The sequence below is a fragment of the Rhinolophus ferrumequinum genome, chromosome 8 (genome assembly GCF_004115265.2).
Source record: "Rhinolophus ferrumequinum isolate MPI-CBG mRhiFer1 chromosome 8, mRhiFer1_v1.p, whole genome shotgun sequence".
NCBI classification, from domain to species: domain Eukaryota; kingdom Metazoa; phylum Chordata; class Mammalia; order Chiroptera; family Rhinolophidae; genus Rhinolophus; species Rhinolophus ferrumequinum.
In genome coordinates this window covers 29,127,593-29,149,341 of record NC_046291.1, presented here as the reverse complement: position 1 = coordinate 29,149,341, position 21,749 = coordinate 29,127,593, and the positions used below count along the sequence as shown (strand labels likewise).

Genomic DNA, 21,749 nt, shown 5'->3' with positions numbered 1-21,749 from the left:
TGAAAATGCAGTTCACAACACTGAAGTATCTTCAAAGGCTCCCACCATTTCAGTAAATTGTTGCTACAACACATCTTAACAAACATTTATATATCCCCACACACACCTACTCTCTAACTCATTAATTATTTTTTGTTGTTTTATATAACTGGCATCCTCCCATTATGCACTATCATTTCTGCAGCTTTTTTTTTTTTAACTTATTCCAGTAGATAGTTTTTCATCTTAATACCTAGAGATGTGTCTCTTTCTCTCCATTTGGTCCGTATTCCATTGTGTGATATATCATAATTACCCTTACTAATGATAGTACTCTATATGTCTCATTTTAAACACTTTAAAAAAAATTTATGCCTATAATTATTGTTTGGTAAGCAAAACCAAATTAAATAGAAGGGCATAAAAAAGGAAATGTAAAAAGAAAAAGACTACCTGCCCCTACCACCACTCTTCAAAAATAATTTCTGTTGACATTGTTCTGAGGTTTTTGTTTTTGTTTCTAATTTTCTCTTCTAGAGGTTACCATTATAACTTTTAAATACTATATCTATTCTTATTTCTTTTCACTCACTCTCTCCTAGTTTTATAATATTGTATCTATTATTAAGTAACTTATGTTTTGTCTACAGGTTGATCTAAAAATTTAAGTAAAATAAAACCATCAGAATTTTGCCGAATTATGATTATGTAAACATCCACTGCACAATACAGTATTGTGGTTGGACTCAAAGAGAAGGAAGTAAAAATCCTGTTAGTATAAGCCCCTGCCACTTGAGGAAGAATGTTTTAAAAGTCACCATCCACTGCATTCTCTGATTTTTTTAATCATTTTTTTTCTTTCTTTTTTATAAGTTCCAAGAGGCAACATTTAAAAAAAAAATCTCATGTTATTTTCTTTCTTATAAATCACATTTTCTTTGATGAAGTTCCTCTTTAAGTAATATGTGTTAGTACATGCATAGGTAGTAAACAGTATGAATCCTTGCACATTCAATAATGCTTCTATCTTGCCCATCACACTCGAGTAATAATTTGGCTGGGTAAACATTTCAAGATCAAAATCATTTTCCCCACAACTTTGAAACCAGTAACTACTCCATTGTCCTCTAGCATCCAGATGTGTTCATGAGAATTCCAGTGCCAGCCAGTTTCATGCCATTGCTTTTTGTCTGTTTTATCCTCTTGTTTTCTTTTCTTTATAAGCTTTTTAGACTTTTACTTTATCGTTGGAATTACGAAATTTCACCTGAGTATATGTAGGCACGGATCTTTTCACACCTTTTGCTTGTACTGAACAGGTTTTCAGCTTGAAAATACAGAAGTTTCTTCAATTCGGAGGAATTCTCTTATATTATTTAAAAGATTATGCTCTCTTCCATTTCTTCCTTCTGGAATTATCATTAGACAAATATAGGACCACCTGACATTCCAGGTCTCAGTTTGGTGTTTTTTTGTGTGTATTTTTCATCTTTTTTTGTTGTTGTGCATTGTTTAATATTTACTCAACTTCACATTTCAAGTCACTTATTTTTCACCTTTACCTTTCTTTAATTATCTGTTCATTAAAACTTTACTTTCCACAGTCATTTTTATAATTTCTAGAAATTTTTAGTTTGCTTTCCCATAGCAATCTGTTCTTGTTTTAAGACTGTAATAGGAATTTGATTATCTCTGAGGGTGTAATTTGACACTTTATACAAATAATTTTCTTGATTTATAGTTAAAGAACAGAAATGAAAAAAGATTTCCTTTAAGCAATTTAAATCTTTTTCCTATATATTTTCACATTTTAATTACAGGTGGTAGGATTAGAATATTTTCATTCTGGATCATGACTTAAATGGCATGGTGGCATGTCCGAGAGGGGCTAGAGAGATATTGTATGTTGCCATATAGATTTAGATTGAATATTTTCTTCATTGGACATCTTTGTCAGTAAATTACCTTTAAGGAAGGTTTCTGCTTCAAATGAGATTGAAATGTTCTTCAAGTGTAAGGCAGTTGAAGACTTTTTGCCAAGCACGTACGCCCAAGATTGCCTCCAAACTGCAGTCCCTGTCATGGGAAGTGGGGCAGATCTTTATTGGGTCCCTGACAGCAGGTGAGAGGCTGAATCCTTTACCAGGATTCATTAAATGTCCAAACCACACTAGAACATCCCTGAAAGAAAAATCTCTTTGTGAAATTTTAACTGCTGAAGTACAACTTCATCTTCCTTAAATTGTTTATTTCACCAGAGAAATTGGACTCATTTTGAAGTATCTCTTGAGAACCCTACCATTATGGGATATGCATCATATGCATATTTGCTTGAAAACTTTTCCTCCCAGTTGAGACAGGTTGCTAAGTAAGGGATTCAAGTAATGCTTGGTTCACTTCCAGCGGATCCGTTTAAATTTAGTGTGCTGCAGTCCATAGAACTGCTTCTTTGCAATGACAGTCCAGTATTAGAGTTAGACAGCAAGAATATAGTTTATAAAAAGAGATAAATACCCCGTGTCTAAAACAAGTCACTTTTGCTTCATAGTTGCATTAAAATTAAAAAACGGTTTTCTAGTAGCAGTGCTCAAAACCTTCCAAATATTAATTAATGTAAAAATTAGTTTTAAAAACTACCAGGGACCCAAACATAGATCAGTCAATCAATGGGGAAGAATAAACAGTTTCCTGATAAAAATGGAAGTATAGAAAAATAGTCTGAGGGAAATACATGAAAATGTTAACCATAGTTACCTCTGAATATTGGGTTCATGAGTAACTTTTTTCTCGGTACTTTTAAAGTTTATAGTAAAAGTGTACTGTTGTAAGAGTCATACACACAGATTAAGACTGTTTCATATCAAAATATTTTGAATTGGAAAAAAAATATGGGCCCTAGTTTTTTTTTTAATTGTTGTTTATTTGAAATTCAGGGTTTTTTTTTCTTTTTTATTGGGGAATATTGGGGAACAGTGCGTTTCTCCAAGGCCCATCAGCTCCAAGTCCTTCAATCTAGTTGTGGAGGGCACAGTTCAGCTCCAAGTCCAGTCGCAGCTCAGCTCCAAGTCCAAGTCCAGTCGCTGTTTTCAATCTTAGTTGCAGGGGGCGCAGCCCACCATCCCATGTGAGAATTGAACTGGCAACCTTGTTGTTAAGAGCTCCCACTCTAACCAACTGAGCCATCCTGCTGTCCCTCCAGCAGCTCAGCGGCAGCTTGTTTTCTTCAATCTAGTTATGGAGGGCTCAGCTCATTGGCTCATGTGGGAATTGAACCGGCAACCCTGTTGTTCAGAGCTCCCACTCTAACTAAATGAGACATCCAGCCATCCCAGGCCCTAGTTTTTTTTAATAGCTTTTTCTTCATATGTAAAACTGTCTGGTATTAATTTGTTCAGTTACATCATTCTTCATATTTTCATTCTTTTCCAAATTCTTATTCTCCATTTCTAAATCTGTCTTGAATACTGACTTATTCTCTTTCTCCTCCTAAAATCACTTTTTCTCTTTATTCCTTAGTCTTAGTCTTACCGTGTTTCCCTGAAAATAAGACCTAGCCGGACAATCAGCTCTGCTGTGTTTTTTGGAGCAAAAATTAATGTAAGACCCGGTCTTATTTTACTATAATATAAGACCCTGTATAATATATAATGTACTATACTATACTATAATATAATAAATATAATATAAATAATACAATACCGTGTCTTACATTAATTTTCGCTCCAAAAGACACATTAGAGCTGATTGTCCGGCTAGTCTCATTTTCGGGGCAACATGGTAGTTCTGCATAAGCTTTTTTTGCTCAATAGATTTAATATACTGACACATACAAGTTTGGAATTGTTCCTCAGTGGTATTTCCCTCTAGTCTTTTTCTTTCTCCACCCGTTAAATCCAGTCTTCTAAAATGTACTGTATATTCTAGAAACTTATAAACTGCCCCTAAACTATACCAGTTCTTTTTATATTTATTTCAGTTTTTCCATTTTAATCTTCTTGTCAAAATCTGTAAGCTTTTGATGTTATCTAGAATTCAGCATTTTCTATACTGGGTTTTTTCACACAACCTGAGTTAAGAAATATAAGTTCACATCATGATATAGTGTTGTGAGATAATACTTAACCATACTATCTCCTCTATTCTAGTCTAGCGTATTTCAGTTTGGGGAGATTGGTATAGTTATTTGCTTTAAATGCTGGTCCCAACCCATTAAGCTGATTCCATGACCTACCTGTGAGACCCAGCTTGCATTTTCCTGTTATTAGGTAGAAAAGATCTTTAAATTTTCTTGTCTTTCTCTTTTCTTTTATTTTCCTGCTTGTCTTTCTTCGTCTGTTAATAATGATACCACCTTTATCTCATTTTCCAAATGTTGAATATCATCATTTATATATATCCTATTAGAGGCCCCTGTCAAAGTACTCATCAGATTTTGCCTGAAAATTTATATTTTCTCTATTCTTCCTCTCTTCATGTAAAGAGGTATAATTGATATGCAATAAACTACATATTAGTGTATACAGTTTGATAAATTTTGACATGTATACCTCCATAAAACTATCACCACAATCGTGATTATAAACATGTAATTACCACCAAAAGTTGTCCTGTGTCCCTTGGTAATCCCTCCCGTATGCCTCTTTGCATTCTCCAGGAATCCCGAGGCAAAAGCTGATCTGCTTTCTGTCACTAGAGATTAGTTTACATTTTCTACAATTTTGTATAAATGGAATCACACAGTTGTTTTTGTCTGGCTTCTTTCACACAGCATAATTATTTTGTGATTCATCTATGTTGTTATATGTATCACTAGCTTATTCGTTTTTATTGCCGAGTAGTATTCCATTGAATGGATATGCTACAATTTGTTTACCCATTTGCATGGTGATGGATATTTGGATTGTTTTAAGTTTTTGGCTATACAACAAAGTTACCATGAACATTCATGTACAAGTGTTTGTATGGTCATATGGCTTTATATTTGTTACTTTTTATTATATGGTTGGAAAGTAATTTTCATTAAAAACATTTTTTTTTTGAATGAGAGAAAAATAAGACATTCATGAAGACATTGTACTAGATGATAATAAAATCAGGTAACCAGAAACCCTTGGCCTACCTCTCAGAAGTTTCCACTTTTAAGGCAGAATCCTTGTTGATGAGTTAATAGTAGTGGTTAACAATTGCCAAGCTCGTATTATATACTAGACTCTGTTTTAACTCATTCAACTGTTATGTGAAGTACTACCATCATTCCCATCTTTCATATTCAGGAAGAGAGGCCCAGAGAAGTTAGGATATATGTGGCTATTAAGTGGCAAAGCAAAGATCAAAGCGCAGATAGGGTAGCTCCAAATTGATACATTATCTATGCTGATAGAACACAGGCAGTTCCTAGTGGACAAATGGGTTCTGTTTATAAAAGTTGTAAGTTGATTGGGTTTTTTTTTTAGAAGAATCTATTACAAGTTCCAAACAATGTTAAAATAATGGTTGATAAGTCATTTACACAAGTAAAGATTTAGAAGTAAATTATTAATATGAAATTGGAAAAGGAAAACTTAGAAAAATAATTGAGAATTCAAAGGTTGACTATAAATAGAACTCTGAGGGTCCTAAAAAAACCATGATTTGGTCAGAGAAAATGGTCCCAGAAACTGAGTAAAGCAATGCCGAATATTCCAGAATAAAGAAAACAGTAGATAATATTACCAGCTACTACTATTATTCATCAACAATGATTCTACCTTAAAAATGGAAACTCCTGGGGGCAGCCGGTTGGCTCCGTGGTTAGAGCTCAGTGCTCTTAGCAGTGCTCTTAACAAGGTTGCCGGTTCGATTCCCATATGGGCCACTGTGAGCTGCGCCCTCCACAATTAGATTGAAGTAACTACTTGACTTGGAGCTGATGTGTCCTGGAAAAACACTTAAATAAATAAAAGTTAGGAAAAAGAAGGAAGCTCCTTAGAGGTAGCGACCAAGGTTTCTGGTTACCAGATTCATCATACAGTACAATGACTTGATAAATGTCCTTTTTTTTTTTCTGTCTCATTTTGGAAAAGAAGTTTAACAAATTATTTCCTACCTATATAATGAAAAGTAACAAATCTATCTTCATTTAATGACCCTGTTTCCTCAAGGTACAGAAAACAGCCAATATACAATTTTCAGCTACTTGGATTTTGGTGTTTATGAGCTCTTCTGGGGCAGCAGTTTGTGAATTGGACTCTGTACAATACATAGTGCATTTTTGTTGAAAAGGAAAGGGTCCCTTTTCAGTTTTGTGTAGAAACATGTCCAAATCTTTGCTTTAGAAAGATTTCAGTGTGTATACTTTACTGTGTTGCATGCACTTCACATTTAGTAATTAAGAACGTGAATGAAGTTATAAATTTGTGTGTGTGGTATGTGGCGTGCATGTGTTTGGATGCCTACAGAGAGGCATTGAAAATGGGTGGCTGATGATAAAGGATGGGAGGGAGATTGTATTCCCTTTTTGACCTTTTGAATTTAGTGACAGATATTACCCATTCAACAAAGTTATTTAATTCAATTCAGTAGTTTTCATGAATGTGATAAAAAATCAAACAAAGAGTTTAAACAAGAAAGAATCATTCTTTAGCAATACAAAAAATATGCAGTGAAAACTCTTCCACTCACCTAGAACATCCAAAAGCTCCTCCAAAGAAGTAACCACTGTTAAATTCCTTCTGTAGACTTCCAGAAATTTCTATGCATTATAAGGCTATATGTTTTCATACAGCAGGGTACTTCTCAAACATACAAATGGGAATCACTATACCAACTTAGCCTTACTAGTTTTGCTTAGCAATTGGGAACATATATATCCGGCTAGTTCTTTTAATGCTGCATAGTATACATTATACTGTTAAGTTTTTAGCCAGATCCTTATAAGAGGACATGTAGATAGTTTCCAGCTTTTGCTATTTTAGATGACACTGTGATGAACATCTTATACATTCATTTTTCTACAAATGTATACGTGTAGTTGAGGAATAAATTTCTGGAAATAGTATTACTGGATCAAAGGATAAATAAGTACATTTAAAATTTGTTATTGCCAGATTACCCTCAAAATCGATGGCACGCCCAACAATATAAAGTGCCTATTTTTCCATTACCAACACTTTGTGTTATAAATTTTAATGTCTTTGTTAATCTTATAAGTAAAAATGGATCTTGTTTTCATTTGTAAGTAGTAGAGCCAAGATTTGAAGCCAGGCTCTTAACTGAGCTTGTACAACTCTTACTGCAGAGCTAGAACTAATATTCTTAATGACTATACTGTACTGCCCCAGCATAGTGAATAAGGTTGAGCATCTTTACGTATTTTGTAAGGCACTTGCATTTCTTGTTTATGTGCCCTTTGTCCATATTTCTGTTATGGATTTATTATCATTTTTTAAATGTCTTGTTACTGGCAAGCATCATAGATGTAATTAACTCAGCCAAGAAACATCAAGACATGCTAAAAAGCTAGTGGGTGAAAAAGTGAAGACAGAACAGGATGTTTACAGAGACTTTAAGTACATGCCGCCCCCACTACCCCCCCCCAAAAAAAAGAAAAAACCAAAAACCACTAATTGAAACAGAAAACAATACTGATTGAGTAGAAAAGGGGAAAATGGAACTTTACAGTGGGAAAACCTGTCAGAAACCAACTCCATCATATGATTAAAGTTAACTTCACTACTAATGGGACAAATCAAATTTTGTGTACATGCTACATAAGATGCAATGAGAGGAACACAGCTTCTCCTCTGTGATTTTTCTGCCAAAGATACAAACCTTGAATATAATCATGAGGAAACATCAGACAAATTGAGGAACATTCTGAAAAGTAAGTGGCCTATAATCTTAAAAATGTCAAGGTTATGAAAGATAAGAAAAGTAAGTTTGAAATTATGTCAAAATAAAAAGAGAAAATTCTCATTTCATAACCTGGGACTAATTCATTTTGTCAAACCAATATCAAAATCATCTAAAGTAAATGTATAACTAGTTTTTAGATGTATATTTATCACCAAAAGTTAGTTATAATTGATTTCTGAATTTCCTCTATTATCTTCAAGTCCAAGTAAGTTTTAAATTCATTATTTTTGGTCTTTCCTTATTATTCACGGATTTCATATTTGGAATTCAACTACTTGCTGAAATTTATTTGTAGTCCCCAAATGAGAACTCAGCACATTTTTAGTCATTCACGGATAGCAGAGGAGTGAAAAAGTTGACTCACCAGATGTACATGTTCCCAACTGAAGTCTAACAGGGCACTCTGCCTTCTTCTTTAATTTCTTATACAGTCAACAATGGTCCTTTTCTGTGATATATTTAGTGCCTCATTTTTCATATTATTTTGCTTTTCGTTGGTGATTTCAGTTTTAAATGGTTCCCAAATGTAAGGCTGAAGTATTGTCTGCTGTTCTAAGCACAAGAAGGCTGTGATGTGCCTTACGCAGAAGAAAAACATGTGCTAGATTAGCTTTGTTAGGGCATGCAGGGTTAATAAATGATAATATATGTTTTTAAAGGTATCTTTAAACAGCAACATCAATAAAACAAGATTATATTAATTGGTTGACAAAAATTGTGGCCAGAGATTTACAGGAAACCTAACCTTGTATTTCCGCTAGAAACAATGGTTCAGTGTTCAGTTATTCAGTGTTTTTTCAGAAACTTTATAGAACAAGACTACCATAAGTAACAGACCCAACTGTATTTCTAATATAAACACCAAACTTCCACCTCAGGAAGGTATACACTTGCCCTCAAACTCTACCTGATCAGTATTTAGTGTTCAGGTTCTTCCAAATTTTGAGAAACAATAGATTATTATTGTTTAATTGAGAAGATTATTACTTGATGTCTGTTTCTATTGTTTGAATTTTAATTTTACTCAATAGTCAGAGCCTGGGACATTTATTAAAATAGATTTCAAAATTCAATGTAAAGTTCCTCCTGAAAAGATGTACACTTTGATCTGTGCTCTGATCAGACGGGCAGTACTGCTCCCAGGCAGGCAGCTCAGAAGAGCCAAGAGAGTGGGGAAGGTGGTGTTGAGGGTGGGCCTTGGTGCAGGTATGCACTGAGCATATCCCCAGAAAGAAGGTTATCAAATTTCCTGCAGGTTCAAGGTTCAGATTTGTTTTTACAGAACACAAATTATATTAGGAAACATTAAAAATGTTGCGAAGATTGCTAACAAGGATTTTGGCTTAAAGTAGGCTTGCCAGATAAAATACTCAGGTTAAGTATTACATGAAATATACTAAAAGAATGATTTGTCAGTTATCTGAAATTCAAATTAAGTGGTATCCTGTATTTTTATTTGTTAAATCTGGGAACTCTAGCTTTATTTTTTGAAAATGTTTTAAAGGCACAAGAAGTGTAAATATCAGAGCAGGTGAAAAGCTTGAAGCTTAATAAAAACAAATCCAAAAAACAAGTCCGGAAGTACTATGGATGACAAGATAGCCTGGTGTCTAAATTACATTAAATTCAAATATTATTTTTGAAGTGGATAATTAGTGGCTGTTGATTGAAATATCAATGTGGTAAGTCAACAATGACTTAAACCTGTGGCCTTGAAGAAACATATATAACTTATTACAACTGCTTGCTGTTATGCATAATTCCTCAAGAAGTTAAGTTCAAGTTTGCTTGCTTTCTTGCTCCTCAGCTTTTGAGAAATGTGACCCTTTCAAATCTCTAAAGTCTAAAATATTTTATTATAGCTATGTGAAATATTTTTTAAAGAAAATTGATTTTTCTTTACCTCATGTAACTAAAAAACTCAATACTTTTTTTTTTTTTTAAGATACACTGTTTGACTTGTACTTTATTACAGGCAGTGAGGTCACTCAAGGAGACAATCGAAGACTGTTGGGACCAGGATGCCGAGGCTCGGCTTACTGCACAGTGTGCTGAGGAGAGGATGGCTGAACTTATGATGATATGGGAAAGAAACAAATCTGTGAGCCCAACAGTCAACCCAATGTCTACTGCTATGCAGAATGAGCGGTAAGACCGAGGGGTTGGGCATCTATGAGTCAGTATTGAAAATTGACCAAACAGAGAACCAGAAATAAATGCTATTAAACCAGTCTGGTAGTGTAATAATTAACTCATCCAATTTGATATTACAATTTTTCTTTCAATATTCCCATTCTTTTACTGAAGATTTTTGTTTGGTATAAATGTAACAGGTAATCTGTGTTTTTTGACTGAAGATACAGTCAAAGAGATTAGTCTTTCTCTGTTAATGCTCCAACTTTTCTATAATAGTAAAGGTGAAACATTTTCATAGTTCTAAAAATGTACATATATTGTCTTGTTTATCCTTTGTTATTATTCCTCCTTCCTCTGCTTTTTGTTTGTTTGCTTTTTAAAAGGAAATGGAACTATGAAATTGCTTATGTCTCTAACCACTGTTTCACTGGGGAGACTAAGGTTTCCAGGTTTCCTAGCCAATGCTCTGTCTTACAGAATGTACTGCTACCGCATTTACATGAGAGCAATTTATAAGGTCTTTCCATTCCATTATGAACATTTTATGAGACATTTCTTTGTTGGAATTATGATTTTGGGTTCTAAATAAAAGGGCTTAAAAAAATTCCTAAAACCTGAAACTTTTAGATTGTGTCATCTGTGTTTCTTTCTTCCATGTTTTGGGGGAAAAATCTTTTCATAAATTTGTCATTTTATCTACTAATACATGTTAAAAATTTTCAGAAAAGCATCCCGGAAAAAGTTACCAGAGAAAATTGGGATAAAAATACACTTGATTCTTGAATCATTTTCTGTTGTTCTAGAACATTTTCTATTGTTCTAATTGCTATGAGCAATTTGTATTATGAACTATAGGCCCCAAATTGGGTTTGCACTACTTATGCTCAGATTGAGTTAACTTCAGCATATAAACCCTTATGTTTTATATATCAGCAAGTCTAAGAAGGTAGAGACTAGCAATTCTAAATAAAAATTTTCTCACTTTACACATACCTAAGGATAGTCTTCTGCTTCCATTTCATCTCAATGTTTTCTGTGTGTTGTAGTATGCTATTTGTACCTCTCTTAAGAGTCAGCTACTTTGAGTGCTTTTGAACTTTTTTTGAATGATAAGAGGAAACCCTTGAAGATGCTTCCCCTTGCTCTGGCCATTTGTGCCTTGTGGGTTCTTCAGCTCTACCCCTCACACGCTTTTTCCCATGTCCAGTCACTTCTAAATCGTTTCCCCTGAATGCCATGGTCATTCCACTCTAGGTTCCATTGTGTTGAATCGTACCCTGCAGACCTCCTAAACTCCCTTTTCTTGTGCAGTACAACAGCCTTTTACTTCCTCCCCTCCCTAGCATTCCCGTCATCCCTTCCTCAGTCTTACTGTGGAGCTCTGCCCCCTTAGCTGCTGCTGTTCTCCTGTAACACTTGTATCTGTTATTGTTCCCAATGTTTATACTTTGTTTTAGTTAAAGCTACCCCTGGTTTTTATGTTAAATAACATAAATATATTACAGTGTGATGTTCAAGAACCGTCACTCTGGAGGTGTGATGATGACTGTGGAGAACCCTTTTGATAACTGGAAAGAATTTCTGAGTCTGATCCTTTATCTGAGGGTCACATTCTGCCCTATACTCTGGGCTCTAGGACTTTCATTGGTGTGGCTCACTCTACCCCAGGAAAATACATTCCATTGCTAGACTATGCCTCTTCTTGGAAGCACTTTGGAACAACCTAAAAGCTTATGTTCTTTTTACCATTTGGCCATTGGAACTTAATTGGTAACATACGTGTTGAGTAGCTACTATGTATCTAGAATTAGAGTACAAAAGAAACACGCCATGTTGTTCCTCTTTTATGATTGTACAAGTATACAGCTCATAAAGATATATTTGGTAATGTTACAAAACTATAGGGGAGATTTTTAATTAACTCCTGTAAACCAAAATAATGAACATCTATAAAAATCATATCTAGCTCCATGCAGGTTTTTCAGTAGGCTTAAACCATATGTAACTAACATTAATAAGTTATTAATTGATACTTAATTATTTGATTAGAATTTTTAAATCTCTAGAGATGTGGGTTAGGAATAAAATAAAAAGCAGTTTGTACTTTAAAATCAGAGGTGTTAAACTTGGAGAGTGAGATTATCATAAATGTACATTCTCAATGTGGCATTTTTTTTCTTTCTTTAAGCAACCTGTCCCATAATAGGCGTGTGCCAAAGATTGGCCCTTATCCAGATTATTCTTCTTCCTCATACATTGAAGACTCTATCCATCACACTGACAGCATTGTGAAGAATATTTCCTCTGAGCATTCAATGTCCAGCACACCTTTGACTACAGGGGAAAAGAACCGAAACTCAATTAACTATGAACGACAGCAAGCACAAGCTCGAATCCCCAGCCCTGAAACAAGCGTCACCAGCCTGTCCACCAACACAACCACCACAAACACCACTGGCCTCACTCCAAGCACTGGCATGACCACTATATCTGAGATGCCATACCCAGATGAAACAAGTCTTCATGCCACAAATGTTTCACAGCCAATTGGGCCAACCCCTGTCTGCTTACAACTGACAGAAGAAGACTTGGAGACCAATAAGCTAGACCCAAAAGAAGTTGATAAGAACCTCAAGGAAAGTTCTGATGAGAATCTCATGGAGCATTCTCTCAAACAGTTCAGTGGGCCAGACCCCCTGAGCAGTACCAGTTCTAGTTTGCTCTACCCACTTATAAAGCTTGCAGTAGAAGTGACAGGCCAGCAGGACTTCACACAGGCTGCCAATGGCCAAGCATGTCTAATTCCTGATGTCCCGTCCACTCAGATCTATCCTCTCCCCAAGCAACAGAATCTTCCTAAGAGACCTACAAGTTTGCCTTTAAACACTAAAAATTCAACCAAGGAGCCCCGGTTGAAATTTGGCAGCAAGCACAAATCAAACTTGAAACAAGTAGAAACTGGAGTTGCCAAGATGAATACAATCAATGCTGCAGAACCTCATGTGGTGACGGTCACCATGAATGGTGTGGCAGGTAGAAGCCACAACGTGAATTCCCATGCTGCCCCTACCCAGTATGCCAATGGGGCAGTACCATCTGGCCAGACAGCCAACACAGTGGCGCACAGGGCCCAAGAAATGCTGCAGAATCAATTCACTGGTGAGGACACCAGGCTGAATATTAATTCCAGTCCTGATGAGCACGAACCTTTATTGAGGCGAGAGCAACAGGCTGGCCATGATGAAGGTATTCTGGATCGTCTTGTGGACAGGAGGGAACGGCCACTGGAAGGTGGCCGAACTAATTCCAATAACAACAACAGTAACCCATGTTCAGAGCAAGATGTTCTTACACAGGGTGTTCCAAGCACAGTGGCAGATCCTGGACCATCAAAGCCCAAAAGAGCACAGAGGCCTAATTCTTTGGATCTTTCAGCCACAAATGTCCTCGAGGGCAGCAGTTTGCAGTGTAAGTGGAGGAATCGTGTAATCTTTCCTGCTTGTCTTTTGGGACCATTTAAGTAACTACTTAGAATCAGATTATTTCAACTTACAATTATTTACTTTTACCGCTTTTGGAAATAAAATAAGCCATTTAGCTGGACCTCAAAAGTAATTAGACTATTGTAAAGGAAAAAGTAATTTTTGTTGTTGTTGATAATTAAAAAGTCAACATCACAATAGAATAATTACTAATTTAATATGTGCCTTATGTAGCTACTGATTGATAATGCAACTCAAATATTTGCTGTGAATAGTTAAGATTAAATGAATATTAGTTTAAAAGCTCCAAGTAAAATGATGCCAATATAACTTTTGAAACAGTTTGTTGAGGATATTCTTTTCTATTATATACACATTTAGAGTTTATCAGACTTAATAAATCTTAAAGGTGCAGAAAAAATTCATTAAGCTCACTATAAAGAAACTATAAAGTTGTTCTTGGTTTTTTCGTGTCATCTTTTTCAAGAGTATTTGTTGAGTCTCCAACATGTCTATAGCATTGGGCTATGGGCCCCCTAACAATTTAAACAAATAAATTGATACTTGGTTTCTGGCCCGAAAGGGATTATAACACAAGACAAGAGAGCTCACCACAATCTTTAACAGTCATCATTATACAAAATGATTTCTCTTTTAGACAGACAGTACTTATGAAGAAATACAAAGTCATGTTTTACGGTTTTTGTCAAGGACTACAAAATGGGCTGAAGCAATTCAGCTCTCAAAAATCAATTAATAGAATCCAACTCCTTGCTTGAGTGGTTTGTACTACAGACCACTTGACATACCCAATGGCAGGCCCTCCGTATCAGTAAAATGTCTTGTCGGGTATGGGAAGGGGGAATTACTATAAAATTTGCATTCTAGAATTTATGTCGTTCTGTAACATATCATATGCCAACTGCCTTTATAATTTGATCCGCTTTGAGCATTAAGTAGAATGATTAAATGCATTTTGCTGAGTTAGGATTGCTATTAGTAACCAAAGGATTTGACAGTACAGCTGAGAACTTTGAATCTTCTCCCGTTTTTGTTTTTTGTGGTTTTTAAAATATTTCCTCCCTTGCCCTATAGAATAATTCAACCCATTATAAAAACTTTGGGCATAAAGAGTCTCAAAAATAAGTCGGTTAAATTTTTCCTAGAATATTTCCTGGCATCATGAATTTCAGGAAGTGTCCATTAGCATCTCCTGCAGGCAGTAATTTGATCTGTGCTCAAGTTATAATCCTAATGTTTTATTTTTAAATTGTCTTTATATATATTTCATTTTTCTGTACTTTTATTTTCAGTAGGTGAGTCAACACAAGATGGCAAATCAGGATCTGGTGAAAAGATCAAGAAACGTGTGAAAACTCCCTATTCTCTTAAGCGGTGGCGCCCCTCCACCTGGGTCATCTCCACTGAACCACTGGACTGTGAGGTCAACAACAATGGCAGTGACAGGGCCGTTCATTCCAAATCTAGCACCGCCGTTTACCTTGCAGAAGGTGGTACTGCCACAACTATGGTGTCTAAAGATATAGGAATGAACTGTCTGTGAAATGTTTTCAAGTCCATGGAGTGAAATTATTTTTTGCATAATTTAAACATGCAGAAGACATTTAAAAAAAAAAAAAACTGCTTTATCTTCCTGTCAGTACCCCCTTCCACCCCTGCAACAAGGACTTGCTTTAAATAGATTTCAGCTATGCAGAAAAATTTAGCTTATGCTTCCATATTTTTAATTTTGTTTTTTTAATTTTTGCACTTTTGTTTAGTCTCGCTAAAGTTATATTTGTCTGTTATGACCACAGAATTATATGTGTGTATCAAAAGTGGTCTCAAAATATTTTTTTAAGAAAAAAAAGCAAAAACAATGTATTGCTGATAATCAGTTTGAAATAGTTTCTAAAGGTCATTAAAACAGAAGCAAATTAAGACAGGTTTGACTGCAGTGGTATCTGGTATCCATGTTTTATTTCTGGGCACAAGCTAGTTTATATGTTGATATGTTCCTGAACATATTGTCTGTTGGACATTCTTTTCTCTTGTGTTTTGTTTGAATGTGCAATAGTCTATAGGCCACAAATAAGCTTTCTTGTAAGCTCTCTTCCTAACAGAGCATACATTCTTCCATAATATGAACATTTTTCTCCCCCACCCCCCATACTTTTGGCAAGTCTGTTCAAAGACAGTGAATTTTGCAGAGGAGAAAGCAGCTATCTGATTACTTGCTTTCTCTCTCCTTATGGAGAATGCAGAAACATGTCTCAAAGGGCTCTAAAGAAGGAACTACCAAAACCTAATTTGAAATGCTACTTCTTTTAACCTTCCAAATCCTAAATGTTTCCTTCCAGGCATTTTAATAAACATACTTGGTTCTGGTTTTGGAAGTGCATAAGAGAGCATAGAACAAAGTAGAGGAAGTCAAATATTAGCCTTTTTCCATTTTATTTTATTTTTATATGTAATGTTTCTTTTTCATTTATTTAAGAAGCACATTTTTTATCAGAAAACTTATAGAGCTATACTTACAAGAATCTTGAAGTAGGTAGATGGTTAAGACAATATAGTGTTATATCCTTCATTCTCTGAATAGGCCATCTTTGACTCAAATAAAATTACATTTCCTGTTTAAAATAACTTCAAAAGTGATTCTTAGTTTTGAACCTGTAGTATCTTTTTATCCTTTCCCCAAGCAAAGCTGGTGACTGTCTGAAAATGATTCCTCTTCCCATGACCTAAAACACTGTGTGGAAAAAAATCATTCAGTTGGCATGCCAAATCCCTGTCAAAGGAAGGAGTGCTGCCAAACCTATCATTTTTGAGCAGACTGAGACTTACCTCTCTCTTTTCAAAACTGTGTGTTTTTTCACTAATCTTATTTTCATCATTTCTCCTTTTGCCAAATTTTCACATGATCTCTGATATGTGAGCAGCATTTATTATTTGCATTATATTCAAATATACCTTTTAGTGATAAGATGTTATGTATCCTTCAAATCATACTGTTTTTTTAAAGCTTCTTTCCTACTTTCATTACTGATAATTGTCTCTAAAACAACTTCTGCATGTTTTTTTTTAAATAAAGCACTTTATATCAAATAAGGGACTTTTTTTTTATAAGCACAAATTACTTTTATCAATTTGCAAACAGTGATGCTGTCACTTATTTTTTACAGATTCTCAGAGTACTTAGTACACTTAATTAAGTTCTAAGATTTCTCTGGGACATAAAAAGCTAAGAGGAAACAAAAATCCCCTGAACAATATTTTTTCACTCATATTCCTCTATCTTCATCGTTTAGCTAAAACAATCCAAATTTCCCAATTTGCTGTCCAAAATACTTAAGACATGTATATAAGCATTCTCTTGTTTTGTATCTGCTGTGATCTTAAAGTTAGATATTACAACACTTACATTTATTCAGCTGGATTGCCGAACACAGTTTTGAATTCTTAGAGTTGATTATTTTACTAGTGCCCAGGATTTCCAACTATTATGTTTTATTGTCCTTTATCTTGATTCAGACCCTTAGAATATTTTTCAGTCTTCTCGCATAAAATATTTTCCATTTTAGTTATTTTATCTATGTAACAAATTATTTATATCTTTCCCAGTAAATTTTCACTGAGTTCCCTTGCTTTTAAGTGTGTTTCAACCACATTTCAGGATATTATTTTCAAATCTTTGTAGAACATCTTTGAGTCAAAATATATTATAGTCCTTCTCTGATTGGAAGTATTGAGGATAAGTGACCATTTGAGGTCTAACTGATCTTTCCCTGACAGAAGAAGAATTACCTTATGTTCTACTATACCTTGTGTTTGGGCCAGTGGATTGTAAGTTTTCCAACATTTTTTGATACTTAATAATAAAATACTTGCAAAAATTAATATACAAATTAAAAGAACTTATAATTTCCCTTTTCATGCAAGCATGTTTAAAACAAATAATTTCCCCAGTTTTTTAAGTAGACTCTTGAAAAAATAGAAGTGGAAAGTGTAGATCATTTAATGAAATTTAAATTAAATTGCACATCAGACTGATTTACTTTTAGAATCTGTTTATAATATACAAGCAAGCAAAATTACTTAAAATACATATTTGCCAATTTTATTCATCTAATAATAAATGTTTCTTAAAGCTAATATTTAACTGCAATACAACATTTCATATGTAGAAAAGCATTTGAATCCTTTTGAATAGAAGTCTATTCAATGAAAAAATATTAAATTCATTTTGCAAGATAGTATTACAAGCTGAAAGGCATTATAATAGGCAAAGTCTATTCTTAATTCCCTTAATTAACCTAATTGTATACCAGAACTAAGTAATTGAAGGGACCTGATTGGAATTGTGTATAGACAAAAGTGATTTAATTATAATTCCTAAAAATGTTCCCCCTTTTTAAATGTATAATGGGGCAGGGGAAGAGGGAGGATAAAAAGCCCTGATAATTGGTATAAAAAGTTCTGGGAAGATGCAGAAGTGAAATAATACTAATTGACCATTTGTTGTATACTGAATGCTGGGATATACATACACTATCTCTTTTAGTCCTCATAACAACCATATAAGGATTATAAGTACTATTCTCCCTTTACAGATGGGTAAACTGAAGCTAAGAGAAACTCAGTAATTTGCCCAAAATCCACATCTGGTAATAGACAAAGTTGGGATTTTAACCTAGGTTTGCCTCTCTCCACATCTCATCCATACCATACTGTCTACACTCCGTATGACAGGATGTATAATATACTGACTTTTTGTGAGAAATTCAGTCATTATACTACAGCACAATTGTGACTTGTGACTTCTTTATAAGCCAAACCAGATATTGACGTTAAAAGTTAGGCAACCATAAGAAGATGTATAGACATATCTGTGTGGATTGTTGCTTGAGAAATAGTTACTAATTCAAGACAAAATTCAATCCCACCTCTGCCATCATGAATCTTAAAATCATATCACTTCTCTTTACTCCTAACGTTCTTATATTGAAAAACTAAGGAAAAGTAAATTTTAAGGGAAAAGTGAAGGTGGCTTATGGGAACAAAGACTTTTTCCTAGATTGATTCCATGCTTGATTTGGAGGAATTAATTTAACATGGATTTTATGTCTCATCAATCCTTTGACTCCACCTTGAAAATTTCTGCTTTTAGTGACTTTAGAAAATGTTCTAATCTAGAGAACTGATTGAGGAGGATATGGGAAGTATACAAGGATAATGTCCTTTTGATAATGCAATTTGTATAGCTTCCTTACATGTATTCATGTGTTCCAGAAAATGTATGTTGATTCTGAATGTGAAAATAATTACAGAAAGGTAGGCGCACTCAAGTAAGTATATGTTTCAGTGGGAATTATCATAAAATTTGGCAAGTATTTTTATTTAAAATATTTTCAAATTTTGCTTCTAAAGCTAAATGGAATACCTGGTTGGTTGTAGCTATTTACTGAACTTTTCATTCTCTGTAAAACTCTCTCTCTAAAGTCATTTAAAATGGGAACAGATTTCAATAAACTTTTTTGTTTCTTTTCTCATACTTATGGCAATGAATATTTCACTGGAGGTGGTTAGTTCCTAGAACTTGAAATTACTTACATTTCTATAAACCTTTAATAAATATGTTGAACTTATTACCAGTTAAATGCAGGTTGTTACATAATTTCACAGATTGCTTTACATATTACTTTATCTTCCAAGGTAACTCCTTTAAAGTTACAATCTGTACACGCACATTAGTTGATTGTCCAGACCAGTTATTCTAGAAATTGTGTAACACTCCTACATATAACCCAGGAGTCTTTTTCAGGCTAGGACGTTTCTAAATATTTATACCTTTTACTGTCAGTTTGCTCTTCAGCAGATAAAATTGTATTTTAACATTTAGATTCTGAGCTATGTAAACTTTAGCCAAAACTACCTTGCATGACCCGCTCCTAAATACATTCCTTAAGTAAATCTGGCAAATCATGATTTGTACCAGTTATACAAATGTTATTGTGAAAAGAAGGCTTTTCTACAGGTCCCCAGATTAAACTAACATATAAGAAAGGAAGTTCCAGGGTACTCGGGTACACCTAAACATTACTTTCCTTCAATCATCTCTTAGTTTGTGTCTGACGCACTGTGTCCCATAGTTATTTGACTTGCAATCTTCTGTGTCAGGGAAGTTTTCTTCATATCTATTCTGCTTCCCTCCTGTTTTCATTTTATATCCACTTCCCTTATCCAGTAGTAAAAAAACAGATGGCTATCCTCTTCAACATTGTTATCCTTCAATATACTTCAGGCTTCTCATTTGACAGCTAAGTCTCAGTTCTTCAGACAAACTTGCTTTAGTTCCTTTAGCATTTTCTCCTCACTCCTATTTTAATAACTTTATTTTTAAGAACACCTAAAATGATAATCATATTCAGATTCATTACTTCAGTTAATAGTTCAGTAGGGTAGAATTGAGAATTAAGATGTTACCATTTGACAAGAGAGTCAACCATCAGATTGTCAGCAAATCGTTTAATTTCAGTTTTGTATCATTGAATATTTTCTATTGTGAAGTTTAATGATTTTATCTTCTAATTAGTTATAACTAAAAAGCCATGCATACAGAATTGTATATCATTTTGCCATTAAAAATTTTTCACCTATATTGAAGCAAGCTTAGCATTATGATTGAGCCACATAAAACATATGTGTTTTACATATTCCTTTGTATCAAATATTAAACACAAAGTGCAACATTAGCTTTCCAAAGCAAACTCTACAATAATCAGGTATTATCTATGAACATTTTTGCAGACCACTTTTGAAATACTTACTGTTTTGCAACATAGTCTAGACTGTAACAACTTACATTGAATTTTTAAGTGACTGGTTAAAGTTGAGTGTGCACATAAAGAAAAATTTAGGATTTTATCTTATGGCTGATACATTTGAAAACAAATACTTAAGAATTTATGCTGTGTATTAAAATTATGCCCCAAATAAATCTATCATATCTTGAAAATATCAATTCCGTTATTACTGTGATGTTTGTAATGTTACTATTAAACATGTGACAGTCATTTTTAAAATTTAGTTTGAAACCCAGATTTTAAAATCTAGGTAAGAGAAGGAATCTTTAGAAATCACAACATTAAGGCATCAATTTACGACTGAATTTTTAAGCAAATAACTGTATTTTAAACTACCACTTTTTTTTATGTTTTAAAATGTATTGTGTGTTTTTTCCATTTTATTTGTACTTTTTAGATTTCAAAACCATCATGTTTTAGACTCACTCTATAGACATACTATTACTTAAAAACTCAGGGCCCCTTTCATCCCTTTGCACATTGAAAAATTTCAATTGGTAGTAAACAAGCAATTAGATTCAGCTGAATATTTAGCATTTGTTGCACACAGTTCATTTAATGTTTCATCTTATAATTTGACTTAATTTACATAGACATGTCACATTTTATTAAGCATAAAACTTGCCCAGTTTTATAATTACTGAATAGATGGAAATGACTCAACTAATAGGCTACATGTTGCAGCATATTTGGGTCTTAAGAATTGATGCACCATCTTCACACCATTTCCGTTCTTTGGTCAAATGGTTGTACGTGATGGGACAAATTATTTCATTTTCTTACATTTTTAAGTGGGAGAACTTAATAGTCTCTCTGAGATAAATTTTCTCAGGAGGTAATTTAACATAAAACTGTCTTCTTAAAGTTAACTAATGTGTTTATAGCTTTAGTAATAACTTGGACGGTTTTAAGAAGGTAGCCTATGGTAATCTATTTATCACATTGTCAGATCCAAATGGAATTTTCTTAAAATCAGACAAGTTCAAGCTCCAAATTGGTATACTATATACTTAAAATCCTAGCATTGAAGTTATTTGTAACCAGTCTCTTGTCTCAGGCTCTTCACCTTATTATGAATTCTCGTAAGTATGATAGGGAAACATTTTTAAAGAAGCTTAACAATGAAATAAATTACTGAAAGATTCAATTCAAAGATAGGCCCTGGTTTAACATTAAATTGCTTGGCTTCTGTGGCTTTTTCTGGTCACTTTTATTTATTTAAACAGTTTTTGTATGCCTTGTCATCATGTTTCCATGGAGATTACATTGTATAAGTGTTTGTATAAGCTGGAATCATCCTTAATTTTCAGTTGATAATTTTTCAAGTGAAGATACGTGGATAATTGTAAAATACACTAACTTAGGGTGTTGTAGTAGCCAAAATATAGGGTTG

The 21,749-nt window shown here is 34.0% G+C and overlaps 1 protein-coding gene across 2 annotated transcripts in view; it reads left to right on the top strand.

The window, feature by feature from the left end:
• The window catches only part of BMPR2 (bone morphogenetic protein receptor type 2), a 134,306-nt gene extending 117,632 nt beyond the window's left edge, over window positions 1-16,674 (top strand). The window contains exons 12-14 of one of the 2 annotated variants that reach the window (XM_033111423.1): window positions 9,848-10,020; window positions 12,197-13,476; window positions 14,804-16,674. In XM_033111423.1, coding sequence (XP_032967314.1) covers window positions 9,848-10,020; window positions 12,197-13,476; window positions 14,804-15,054 — 1,704 coding nt within the window. In that variant the 3' untranslated portion in view covers window positions 15,055-16,674. The remainder of the gene's footprint in view (window positions 1-9,847; window positions 10,021-12,196; window positions 13,477-14,803) is intronic. The other variant, XM_033111422.1, reaches the window with a different exon arrangement.
• The last annotated feature ends 5,075 nt before the right edge of the window (window positions 16,675-21,749 follow it).